This window comes from Mustela lutreola, chromosome 9 (assembly GCF_030435805.1).
Source record: "Mustela lutreola isolate mMusLut2 chromosome 9, mMusLut2.pri, whole genome shotgun sequence".
NCBI classification, from domain to species: Eukaryota; Metazoa; Chordata; class Mammalia; order Carnivora; family Mustelidae; genus Mustela; species Mustela lutreola.
The window spans coordinates 58,817,067-58,829,736 of NC_081298.1; the positions used below are offsets into that span (position 1 = coordinate 58,817,067).

At 37.0% G+C, this 12,670-nt stretch overlaps 1 protein-coding gene across 1 annotated transcript; it reads right to left on the reverse strand.

The window, feature by feature from the left end:
- Positions 1-661: 661 nt before the first annotated feature.
- On the reverse strand, positions 662-2,740 carry LOC131808312 (WD repeat-containing protein 46-like). The gene is given in 3 exon segments (XM_059134309.1): positions 662-1,249; positions 1,281-1,419; positions 1,422-2,740. Coding segments are annotated over 3 exon segments (1,839 nt in total). The 5' UTR covers positions 2,706-2,740; the 3' UTR covers positions 662-833.
- Between the last annotated feature and the right edge of the window lie 9,930 nt (positions 2,741-12,670).

Consider the following 12,670-nt stretch of genomic DNA (forward strand, 5'->3'; position numbering starts at 1 on the left):
AATAATTTTCTTTCTCATACTTAACACTTTGTATTTCTCTATTGTCTTTTGCATTTCATGATATCTCAGGCAGAACGTTACATTGTAAAAGATAAGAGGATCTATAGCCTTGTTTCATTTTTACTTGTTTAAAAACATCTTTTTCTTAAGTAATCTATATATCCAATATGGGGCTCATCCCCAATATGGGGCTTGAACTCAAACCCCAAGATCCAGAGTCACATGCTCCACTGATTGAGATGACCAGGTGCCCTTTGTTCTAGTTTTAATAAAATCACTTCTGAAATGTTATCTTTAAGTATGATGGTTACTGGACATTTTCCATAAATATCCCTTATGTCTTTTGGTTGGTTGCAGAACTTTATGTGTCTACCTGAATCCTTGTGTTGTTGAAACCACTAACGTAGTTCTGTCTTTCTGATAGTTTGATTTACCATTTTTTGAGAGAGATTTAAGTCTCCCACTTGGTGAATTTGTGAGTGTCTGCTTATAATTTGATCTGGTTTCACTTGTTTAATTTGAAGCTATGATCTCAGGTTCATAACTAGTTTGCAATTGTTTTACTTTCAATGGTTTTTTCATTTTATCTTAAATTCCTTTTGATTTAATAAATAAGCTTTCTTTCAACTTTCCTTTAACCAACACACATTTTTTTTTTTTTTTTTCAAAAAAATAGCCATTTTCTTTAATACCAACCCAGCCCAGGAGCCAGCTGTCCCTCCCCAGTTGGGGAAGGGGTACACTACCCTCTCCTCATTCCAAGAAACAGGGTCATCTCCCCACAGGCCATCATGGGGACAAACTGTTGTTCTCAGACCACCCTGGAGCATGGCTCAGTGCACAAATCTGTCCAGGGCAGATGGCCGGGCCCTTGGGAGCTTGGCCTTCTCTTGCTTCTGTGGCTGTTGCTCAAGGCTCTGCCGGACTTTATCCCGGTGCTCCTTGTCCATGACCTTCCTCTTCCTCTTCACCAGGCTTGCTGTCGAGCTGCGGCCCTTCTGCTTTGGCTTTGGTTGGAAGGGAGCCTTGGCCTCGGGGTCATAGCCCAGCCTCTCTATCCGCTCCTTCTTCTCTTGCTCCAAAGAGATGACATCAACCTCTGCCAGGGCTCGCAGGTCCAGACAAATGAGCTCTGCAGGTACCTTCTCCAGCAGGGCCTTCACCTCCCACTCCTGGCGCTGCTTCTGGCTCCTGTATGGATTACTCTGTAGGCCGTCAAAGTTAGGTTCAGCAGCCCCAGGGACCAGCAAAGTTAGGTTCAGCAGCCCCAGGGACCAGCATGCTCGTGATGCCGCCACTGTGCCCCACCCCCAGCACATCTTCAAAGGGGCAGAAATGAAGGCCATGCACATGGCCTGAGAGCCGGTGGGTGAGGTAAGGCTGCTCCAGGGAGGGTGGGCTAGCCTTGCCCTGCCCTGCCCTGCCCATATGTTGACCACATCACCCATGCCCGCAGCCAGCAGTCCCCGCTGGGAAAAGGCCAGATGCCCCGCTCCCTGGGGCAGGGTCCGAGCACTCAGAGGCTGGAACATCCCTCGTAGGTCAAAGATCTTCAGCTGGTGGTCCAGGCCAGAGGTGGCCATGTACGTGCCTGTAGAATCTACAGCCACAGCCCGGACTCCACCCCGATGACAGAGGATCTTTGCCAGTGGCTCCTTCATGGCTGGACTCCATAAGGACACGGTACCATTGCTGTGTCCAAGGTGGATGACGGCATTGTAAGGGTTCTTAGTCATGACGTCCAGCCGTCCAGCCCGAGCATTCAGAGCTGCCACAATCTTTCCCACTGACACGTCCAGGTAGGTCAGAAACCCTGTCTCTGAAGCTGTAGCCAGGAGGAAGTGGAAAGGCAGGAACTCCAGCCGTGTGACTCGGTCACAGCGGTGGATACAGTGGAGCTCGATGCCCTGGTTGTCGTAAATGTGAAGCCAGCGATTCTGAGCAACAGCAAGCAGTGCTTCCGAGTGCAGAAACCAGATGTCCCGCACTGCCTCCATGACGTTGATCTCACACATGAGCCTCTTTGTTACCCAATCAAGGGCGGCCACATGACCTCGGTGCCCTCCAAAAGCCAGGTGTCTCCCAGTTGGGGAGTAATTCAGTCTGTAGGGTCCAAACTGCCTCAAGTTTAAATCAAAGTGCTTGGCTGCACTTGCAATATCCACGGCCTCCACAATGTCAGCCTGGCATATCTTTGCTGTGTCCTCCCCATCCTCCCCTTCCAGAAACCCGGGTTCCTCAGCAAGCAGTAGCTCAGAACGAGCAGCTTTAATACTGATTTCCTCTTCCTCAGACTCAGCCACCTCAAGTCGGCTTCGGGTTTTGGACTTCGAATGTGGCAGCTTTTTGGATTTGTCAATGCGACGGAACTTCCGAGCCGCCTCCACAGGGACGGGGGCAGGGCCTGGAAATGGATCCTGGGCCCCGGACACGCTCCGCTGAGGCTCAAGATTCCTCCCTTCTCGGGGTTTCTTCGGGAGCTGAGGTTTCCTGGAGATCTGAGACTTCTTTGCTATGTTAGTGTTCTTTGGCTTCTGGGGGCGAAGCTCACGATTCCTCTTCTTGTTACGAGGGGGCCCTGGAGAGGCTCCCGCAGCGGTTAGAGTGGTTTCTTCGTCCCAGTACCTCCGCGGTTTCTTCCTCTTGGCCTGAAGTCTGTTCTTCTTGGGCGGCACATCCTTGCTCGGTTTGGGGGCTGATTCCATCTAATCCACCCGAACAACGATCCACGTGCAAACTCCTCCCAACACACATTTTTTATTCTAACTTTTTGAACTTGTGTAACTACATAAACTGATTTTGTTCCTGTTATTTTGTCAATCTGATTGTGTTGTTGTTATATTTTTGTGTCTTTAAATATACAAACTTAATTCTTAGTGTTCTGTAATTTCACTGTGAGAGTTCTAGGTGTAGATCTGTAAATCCATAGTTTGTACCAATTTGTCAGAATACATTTCTAAGATATATTTGAATTTTTGAATTGAAAAGTCTTTTTTTTTTTAATTGTTAAAAACCTTTAGTCATTAGGTCTACACATATTACTTCTTCATTTGGTCTATTCAGTATACTTAGACATATCTGGATCTTTTTAATATGCCTCCATGCCTTTTAAATATGTTTTTATCTCTTTACCTCTTTGGATATAATTTGCATACGGTTTACTTTCTCAATACAATATTCCAGCTCATAATTCCCTCTTGGAGTGTCTAGTTGAAACTTTTTTAAATTCAAGTTTTTCTTTTAAATTGAAGTACACATTTTTATTTATCACTTTTACCACTACTGTTATGGTTTTTGTTGTTATTATGGTTTTCTAATTTTGCTTACTTTATAACTGAAAGATGATACCTGGTCATTATATATGTGTGAATTCCTTTAATTACTCATGAAAGAAGCTACTTTTGTGTTTATTAACCATTTCACATTTTTTTTTCCTGTGAAGGTTATATTTATACCCAATGGTGTCTTTTGTAGTTTTTTTTACCTATCTATGGTCAATATATATATATACTATCTCTTGCTTCAGTCACCTGGGGTCAGAAAGAATTGTCTTGATAATGTGGTTGAGAAGGTTGAGTAAGCTAATTTATGCAAATCTTTTAGAACAGTGTCTAGCTAATAAAGATCACTAATTATTTCTTATTTTTGTTAATAACAGCATTTTTGTTTCATTCATAATCTTGGAGATAAAATTTCAGTGCAGTCACACATATCATTCCTGGTGATAGGGAAATTGGTCCATTCTAATGTGGACCATTCTAATGGTCCATTCTAATGTGATTATTACAGCAAAATGTCAAGAGTCAAATTTTGCATGGAAATTTGTTAGGAAATTGCCATTTTGGAGACCAGCACCCTCTGAGTCTAAATTGGTCCAACATTTTCAGGGTTTCTACAAACACGGAAATGATTCACATTGATTTGCATTCAGGGGCCTTATTATAATCCCTTTCCCCAAAAAACTCAGATTTAAACACCAAATCACATTCTCAGCAGAGGAATACTCACTCTGAAAAGCTCTTGAGAATGAGGTAACAATTGATTCACATCTCATGATGTTCACTTTGCAAAACTGTTGAAAAGAATGAAACTTTTTTTTAGTTTCCTCTCTGAATGTATAAAGTTTAATTTATAAAATGTATGTGCACATGGCACATATTCAATAAACATTTATTTTGTGAAAGATAACTAAATATACTCCTTTAAAAACCAGTCACAGTATCTTAAACTTATTCCTGCATTCTTGGGTGTCATAATTTCAAATAATTATATCTTTCAAATATGTATGATACATTCCAAGACAAGTCTTTTTCTCTAGAATTAAATTTACAATGAGAATTTCCCCACTTATATATCTTCCCTGTATGTATATTAGTAGTGCAAGGAAAACACAATGCTAGTGAGTACTCATCTACTGACTCAATTATTATAAAGTTATGTAACCAAGTTTATTTCCTAAATTTTTAAAATTATATCCTGCCTCTAATGTGGACACTGTGATGTTTCTCCTTATGATATAGCTTGTTCTACAAAGGAAAACTAATCCATTAAGACATAGCACATTGTCAGGGAAAGAGGTAAATTATCAGGTAACTGAAGTTTATCTCTCTAGTCACAAAAGCTCCTTTTAAACTATAACCCATTTTGTTATATATTATGATATTTATGGTGTACAGTCTTATTTTATTACACTGAGTATATATGACACTGGGTTTAAAGACCAAGCCTATATTAGCCATGTTTCTTTTATTCTACACATGATCCTTCCTATTTAAGAAGCTCTACCCAGCAAATCGTGATGTTCTAGTAATGCCCAATGGATGTTCCAGGAATTCCTCAAGTGTGAATAACTGGCAGAGCATAAGTTTGTGAAATAAATAGAATTTGTGTAAAATGTGAAGATGAAATACTGTTTTTAAGATAACAATATTAATATTTAGTAATATATTCACCAAATTACAAATTTAGGCAATATAAAGTAATATTTAAAGATATGAAATTATTTAAATTTGTCACTAAATGAATTTTTAATTAAGCATGTAGATTTTAACATTAAAAAGTATATAGCATACAATTCTCCAACTTACATTACTTAACAATATTTCATAAATATTTTTCTAATAATTACTCTAAACGAAAATAGGTTGACTTCTTCAAACAAAAAGCATGGAGTGGTTGGATGGATTTAAAAAATCAAGACCAAACTGTATGCTCCTGCAAGAGACTCACATCAGCTAAAGGACCACATGGTCTTCAAGTGAAAGGATATTTCATGCAAGAGGAAACAAAAACAGAATGGAAGGAGCTATAGTTATATCAGACAGTTGAACTTTAAGCTAAAAATAGTAACAAGAGACAAAAAAGATCATTATATAATGATGAAAGGGCCAATTTATAAAGAAAATATAACAATCATAACTAGATATACACAAAACACGAGAGAATCTGAATATATGAAGCAAATATTAATAGGTCTGAAGCGAGAAACAAGCAACAATGTAATAATAACACAGAACTAAAGTTCCCTACTTTCAGCAATGTCTAAATCATCCAGACAAAATCAATAAGGAAATGTTGGACTTGAACCATACTTTAGACCAAATGGACCAAACAGACACATTCAGAGCATTCCATCCAACAGCATCAGGATACACATTCTTCTCAAGCACACATGGAACATTCTCCAGGACAGATCACATGATAACCTACAAAATAAGTCTTAGTAAATTTAAGAAGGTTGAAATCAAGCCAAGTAACTTTCTGACAACAATGATATGAAAATAGGAATCACTAATGAGGAAAATGGGAAGATTCACAAGTATGGAAAGTAACATGCTTTTGACCAACCAATTGGTTAAAGAAGGAATCAAAAGGGAAATCAAGAGATATCTTGAAACCAAAATGGAAACAGAATATTGGAAAAATTAAGGTACTCCTCAAAGCAGCTAAAAGGAAAGTTCATAGTGATAAATGCCTATATTAAAAAACAAGAAAAATCTCAAATAAGTAATTTTGCACTTCAAGAAACTAGAAAAAGAAGAAAAAACTGAGTCCAAAGTTAGCAGAAGGGAGATAACAAAGATCAGAACAGAAATAAATGAAATAGAGACCAGAAAAATGATCAAAGAGATTGACAGAACTAAGACCTCTTAAAAAAAAAAAATTTACAAAGTTGACCTTAAGCTGGACTAAGAAAAAAGAAAGGATGCTTAAAGAAATAAAATCACAAAAGAAATATAGGCATTAAAATGTACACCACAGAAATACAAAGAATCATAAGAGGCTACATGAAACATTACACAATAATAAATTGGCTAACTTAGAAGAAATGGATAAATTCCTACAAACATGAAACCTACAAAGACTGAATCATGAAGGAATAGAAAATCTGAAAAGTTCAATAGCAAGTGAGGAGAATAAACCAGTGAACAAAAACTATCAATAGCAACAACAACAACAAAAAGTCCAGGACCTGATGGCTCTACTAGCGAATTCCTCCAAACACTGAAAAAAGAATTAATACTGATCCTTTCCAAACTTTTCCAATAACTTGAAGAGTAGGAAACACTCTCAAACTCATTTTATGAAGCCAGTATCACACTGATACCTAAGCCAGATAAAGATACTACCAAAAAAAAAAAAGAAAAAAGAAAAAAAGAAAAACCAAAACAAAAAAGACAACCACAGACCAAAATCTCTGATGAATATAGATGCAAATTTTTAAAAAAATATTATTAGCAAACTGAATTCAACAGCACATTAAGATGATCATACACCAGGATCAATTGTTTCAGCATACATAAGTTAATAAATGTAATACACCATATTAACTGAATGAGAGATTAAAAAAACGATCATCTCAATAGATGCAGAAAAAGCAACTGACAAAATACAACATCCTCTCAGGATAAACACTCTCAACAAATTGTATCTAGAAGAAACTTACTTCAACTAATAAAGGCCATATACAACAAGTCCACAGGTAACATCATATTCAAGAGTGAGAGGTTAAAAGCTTTTTCTCTTTGATCAGGAATAAGTGTACCTCTCTTGATACTCCTAGTCAACATAATAGTGAAAGTCCTAGCCAGAGAAATCAAGTAAAAAAAAGTAGTAAATGATATCCAAATTGGAAAGAAGAAGTAAAACTGTCTTTGGAGATGATATCATCCAACATAGAAAATTCTAAAGACCTGATCAAAACACTGTTGCAATAAATCACAAAGTGCAATAAAGCTTCAGGATATGAAATCAAGAGAAATCAGCTGTTTCTAAACAATAACAACGAAATATATGAAAACAAAATAAAGAAAATCCCATTCACAATATCCTCAAAAGGAATAAGATACTTAGGGATGAATTTAACCAAGGAGGTGAAAGATCTGAATATTGAAAACTAAGATTTTGATGAAAGACTGACAAAGACACAAGTGGAAACTTATCTGATAGTCATAGATTGGAGAAATTAATATTGTTAAAATGTCTACATTATCCAAAACCATCTGTAGAGTCAATGGAATCTCTATAAAATTTCTAATGGCATTTTTCTTTTTTTTTCCTTTTTTTAAAGATTTTATCTATTTATTTGACAGACAGAGATCACAAGTACGCAGAGAGAGGGGGGGGGGGGGGGAGCAGGCTCCCTGCCGAGCAGAGAGCCTGCTGCAGGACTCAATCCCAGGACCCTGGGATCATAACCTGAGCTGAAGGCAGAGGTTTTAACCCACTGAGCCACACAGGCTCTCCTCTAATGGCATTTTTTTTTAAGGTTTTATTTATTTATTTGACAGAGAGAGAGAGAGAGACCACAAGTAGGCAGAGAAGCAAGCAGAGGAAGAGGGGGAAGCAGAATCCCCACTGAGCAGAGAGCCCGATGCAAGACTCAATCCCAGTACCCGGAGATCATGACCTGAGCCAAAGGCAGAGGCTTAACCCACTGAGCCACACAGGCTCCCCTCTAATGGCATTTTTCAAAGAAATAGAAAAAAATCATAAAATTATTATGGAAGCACAAAAGACCCTGTATAGCCAAAGCAATCCTGAGAAAGAACAAAGCTGGAGGCATCACAGCCCCTGATTTCCAGCTACACTACAAAGCTGTGGTATCAAAACAGTATGGCACTGGCATAAACAGACACATAGACCAATGGAATAGAATTGAGAGCCCAGAAGTAATCATAAATACACACACACACACACACACACACATACACACACAATCATATATCTGTATATATATAATATATACTATATATATAATCATATAGACACACATATGTATATGTGTGTGTCTATATGTATATATATACATGTATTTATGTATGTATATATGTGTGTGTGTGTGTATATATATATATATATCCCTTGTCAGACATATGATTTAGAAGTATTTTCTGTCATTCAGTAGCTTGTTTTCTGTTTTGTTGTTTGTTCTTTTCTCTTCTCTTTTTTTTCTCTTCTTTTTTCTTTTTGTCCCTCCCTCCCTCCCTGCTCAGTGGAGAGTCTGCTTTTCCCTCTGCCTCTCCCCCTCCCAACCTGCTCATGTGCTCTTTCTCTCAAATAAATAGATAAAATCTTTTAAAAGATAAATAAAAAGAAAAAAGAAAAAAGAACTTTGATAATCATCATATTTAAATAGCAACCCACACCCTCCCTATTCTTATTCCAAATCCTTTTTGACTGCCTTATTTTTATTCCATAATATTTATCACTATATGACATGCCATTAACTTTCAATTTTTTATTTAGTATCTCTTACTCCTCTATTGCAAGAGTTATTTTTTCCTGTGTTATCATCAGTATGTAGGAAAAAAACCTGATACACACTATGGACTAAATAAAATTTGTGAATAAGCAATAGTGAGTATTTATATTCAAACACATACTATGTCTCTAAATTTAACTACCTTCATTGCAGTCTTTCAACAAAGTTTTCCTATAAGTTTTCCTGTTTCTAGATGAAAGGGATGTGTTTTCTATTATATCGTAAAGTGGTTTTAATAGGGTATAGAAAAGGTGTTGGTTTTTGTGTATCGATCTTAATCAGCCATCTTGCAGAACAATTTCATTATTTTCCTTTCAGTGTCAACATAAATCACATATTATCTGCAACCATTGCCAATTTTTCTTTTTGTTTCCAATATTATTATTCCTAAAGTATTTGTCTTTTTTTTTAATTGCACCTTCCATTAATTACAATGGTGACAATGAGCCGGTTATCTCCTTCCAGGCTCCGAGGGAATGACTCTCTGTTCCATGATTAATGTGATATTTTCTGCAGTTTTCTGACAGTCTTTGTGAATTTAAAGAAATTTCCTTCTTTAAGGTTCACTAAATATTTTTATCAGAAATAGAAGTTTGATCATTGCTTTTCTGGAATTGAGATAATTATATATATTTTTAATCCTTTAATAAGTAATGTAGGGCTACATAAATAAGTATCTTAATACTGAACCATTCATGTGTTCCTTGGTTAAGTGCTAGTTGGTCATGAAATATTATTCTTTCCGAAAATTTATATGATAGTTAGTATATGCATCTGAAGAGAGAGGGAGAAACATAGATTATGAAACATTATAATAAAGCAAAGAACCGAAGCCCTGTTTCTTAAGAATCATTGCATTGAGTCTTGTGCTCTTTTCTATCTCTCTGGCTTTCCCTACTGTTCTCAATTTTGTAACTATTATTCTTTTCTTTGTTTTTTAATAGTCTCTTTTCATATATGTATATTTATATTACATAAGATAGTATGTATATGATATATACAAAAATGTGTATGTACACACACACACACACACATCCTAAAGGAAGATTTTAGATTTTCCAATTTGTTTTTATAGGACCCAGTTCAGCATGAATGAAGATCTTTGAGGGTCACAGGGGTAGAATAATACATAAAACCAAGGGAAAAATCATCCTGTGTAGCAGTAAGGAGTGCCTACTTTTAATTATGTCCTTTAAATCCTTTCATGGAAAGCCAAAGATCTGCAAGAAAGGAAGTTGGTATTATTCAGAGGTGGATAGTTCAAAACAGAACCTTAGCCAGTTTTCTTTTTTCTCTCCCTCTTTGATCTGTGACTTGGCTCCAACCTTGCTTGTATGGAGAGACAAAACTTTGGTTCCCTGCCAATTTCTTTTATCTACGTACCCTGGGCAAAGGTCTTAAAAATAAACCCCAGGATATTTTATAGACACTGTGTGAGCCCCACATATGTCAGCCTGGGAAGGATATTGTTCTAGGATCTTCAAAAATCACCACAGAGAGGTGTTTTTTTCAGAGGCAGACCAAGCTGAAGTGGAAAAAATGAAACTAAAACATGATTTTAATAATTAGAAATAGATTAAGAGAATGGCCAATTAACCTATAAGTGGTCTAGACAACAAGTCCTTGCAGAATATTACATAATAAAATCATATGATCTCCAGAAAATCATGTAGTTGAAGAAGAGTTTTAGGTGATTTAATATGCTTCAATGTTTGCTCTCATATGGGGAGAGGAATAAGCTCCAAGTATTTGATCATCAAGGATCAAATCAACTGGGCAAGAACTAAGAAAACAGTCTTGGGTTTTCTTTCTTTTCTTTCCATACTGATAACAGTTGCTCATCACTATACATGTTCAAAAATCCATTGAACAGCACGCTGACTTCTATAGTATACAAATTATTTCTCAATAAAGCTCTTAAGAAAAAAATTAAGAAAGAAAAGAAAAAAAGTTGAATTTCACAACATATAATGCCAGAATTACATTTTGGGCAAAGTTTTTTCAAACTCTCCCTATCAATATTGGAATGCCAGAAGGAAGAGCCTAATAATGTTTTAGTAGAACACCGTATTTGGAAGTCTATATTCAGAAAGAAAATTGAGTTTGATTCTAATGTCAGCACTGAGCCAGCAGTGTGGAGCTGCTCAGAGTTGTTTGGGCAATTATTGCCCTTGTGAACTGTGGGATGAGAGATGGCTGTCAGTTCCTACCAGCTCAGCAGAATTCCTTTCTTCTCCAAAGGCCAGCCCAGCAGAAATATACAAGGTCAAAATGGAATATCAGCCTAAAGATTGGAAATAACTAAACTGCAGGTAAAATTCTTGAAAATACAATTTAAAATATATGAAAATAATTTAAAGTTTTCAAATACAGAGAGATTTGTGTATATTTGTGCAAAAATCACCAAAACAAGAAATGGAATGTCTCCTGAAAGGACAGTTAGTTCTTTTAAATATACAAATTCACAATCTCCGTTCCCAAACCGATTTAAAGGACCAAAGCCCCACAGGAGGCCAAGAAGGACAAGGTAAAGGCAAGAAGTAGGAAAGACAATTGTGATGGCAAAGTGGGATGAAAGAATTGCTCAGGATTAGACTCAGTCTCGACATATAAAGATTTATGTTTCCATCTTCAACTTAATTTGAAAACAAAGCAATACTAAACACCCTGATTCTCAATTTATTGAGCATGCTATACTCAAGACTAGCAGAAGACCAAAGAACTTAGTACCTAAAAGAATTTTTCAGGGTTGGAAGTCCTCCTAAATAAACATACCTTTATTAGATGCCTCCTACAACCTTCTTGACAAATGATGACCCTGACTTATCCATTGATTTTGGCCCACAGCATTCGTTCTGATTTTGGAAACCAGCCCTTTCAGCACATGAGAATGAAAACCTCTAAGCTGTGCAGTGCATAACCTATGCAACTATACCTATGCCCCTCTCTTGCCCTGCATGATATAGTCAAAGTGATTAGGCTTTAGGAAAGCCATGTGATCTAAGCTCAGAAAATCACATGCTTCTGCTTAGAACTGAAAACTTAAACTGAGCCAAGTAACACATTCCATCCAAAGGTGGCTCCTGAAAAAGCTATTAGTTTCTCAGTTTCTTCTATGTAGGTCCCTGGAGCTGTCCTTTTTTCTGATTTGAGACCCTAATTCATCTTTTTCTGGATGCTGTGGGTTACTTGAACGCTAACCAATATTTATTTATATTTATATTTACATTTATGTTTACATTTACACTTACATTTATGTTTATTTTCCTATTTTTAAAAATTACTCAGAGTGTTTCAACTTCTGGCAACCTAAGAACCTTGGCTGACACAGTGCCTATGCCCTGACAGAAACTCACCATTTCCCCATCAACATTGTTCTTCAAGCAATTCTGGCCATAACATATGGCTCCAGCACACTGAGTTGGCATTTGCCTTCTCCAAGCCTCTACCTGTGGTCCTAACTCTGCTCTCTGAGGCCGCCAGTCATACTGAATCCTTTTTCTATAAAATAGGTCTTTAGATTTTTAAGGATTGGTTCTATGTTCATTCCCTCTGCCCAAAACTTGGCTAAATGCTCCCTGTTTCTTAACCGTTCTTGTTTCAACATGTCAGGTCTTAGGCTGCTATTCCTATCAGGCTCCTTAACTTTGCATGTAGGTAATGTGTAATCTGTGGCCCCAGTTATAGCTTAAATCTTAACAAACATCGTATCATGTATATTCTTGGTCATAACTGACACCAAACAAATGACTGTGGGTGTTTTACAAAGTGCCCAATACCCCACCTGGAAATACATTGTAAAGTTAACAGTAAGCTAAAAACAGATGTGTGGCATTGTGTTGTCTTTTGGTTTGTTTTATATGCTGTTACATCTCTAAAAATCTCCTTCTTGCAAAATAAACAATT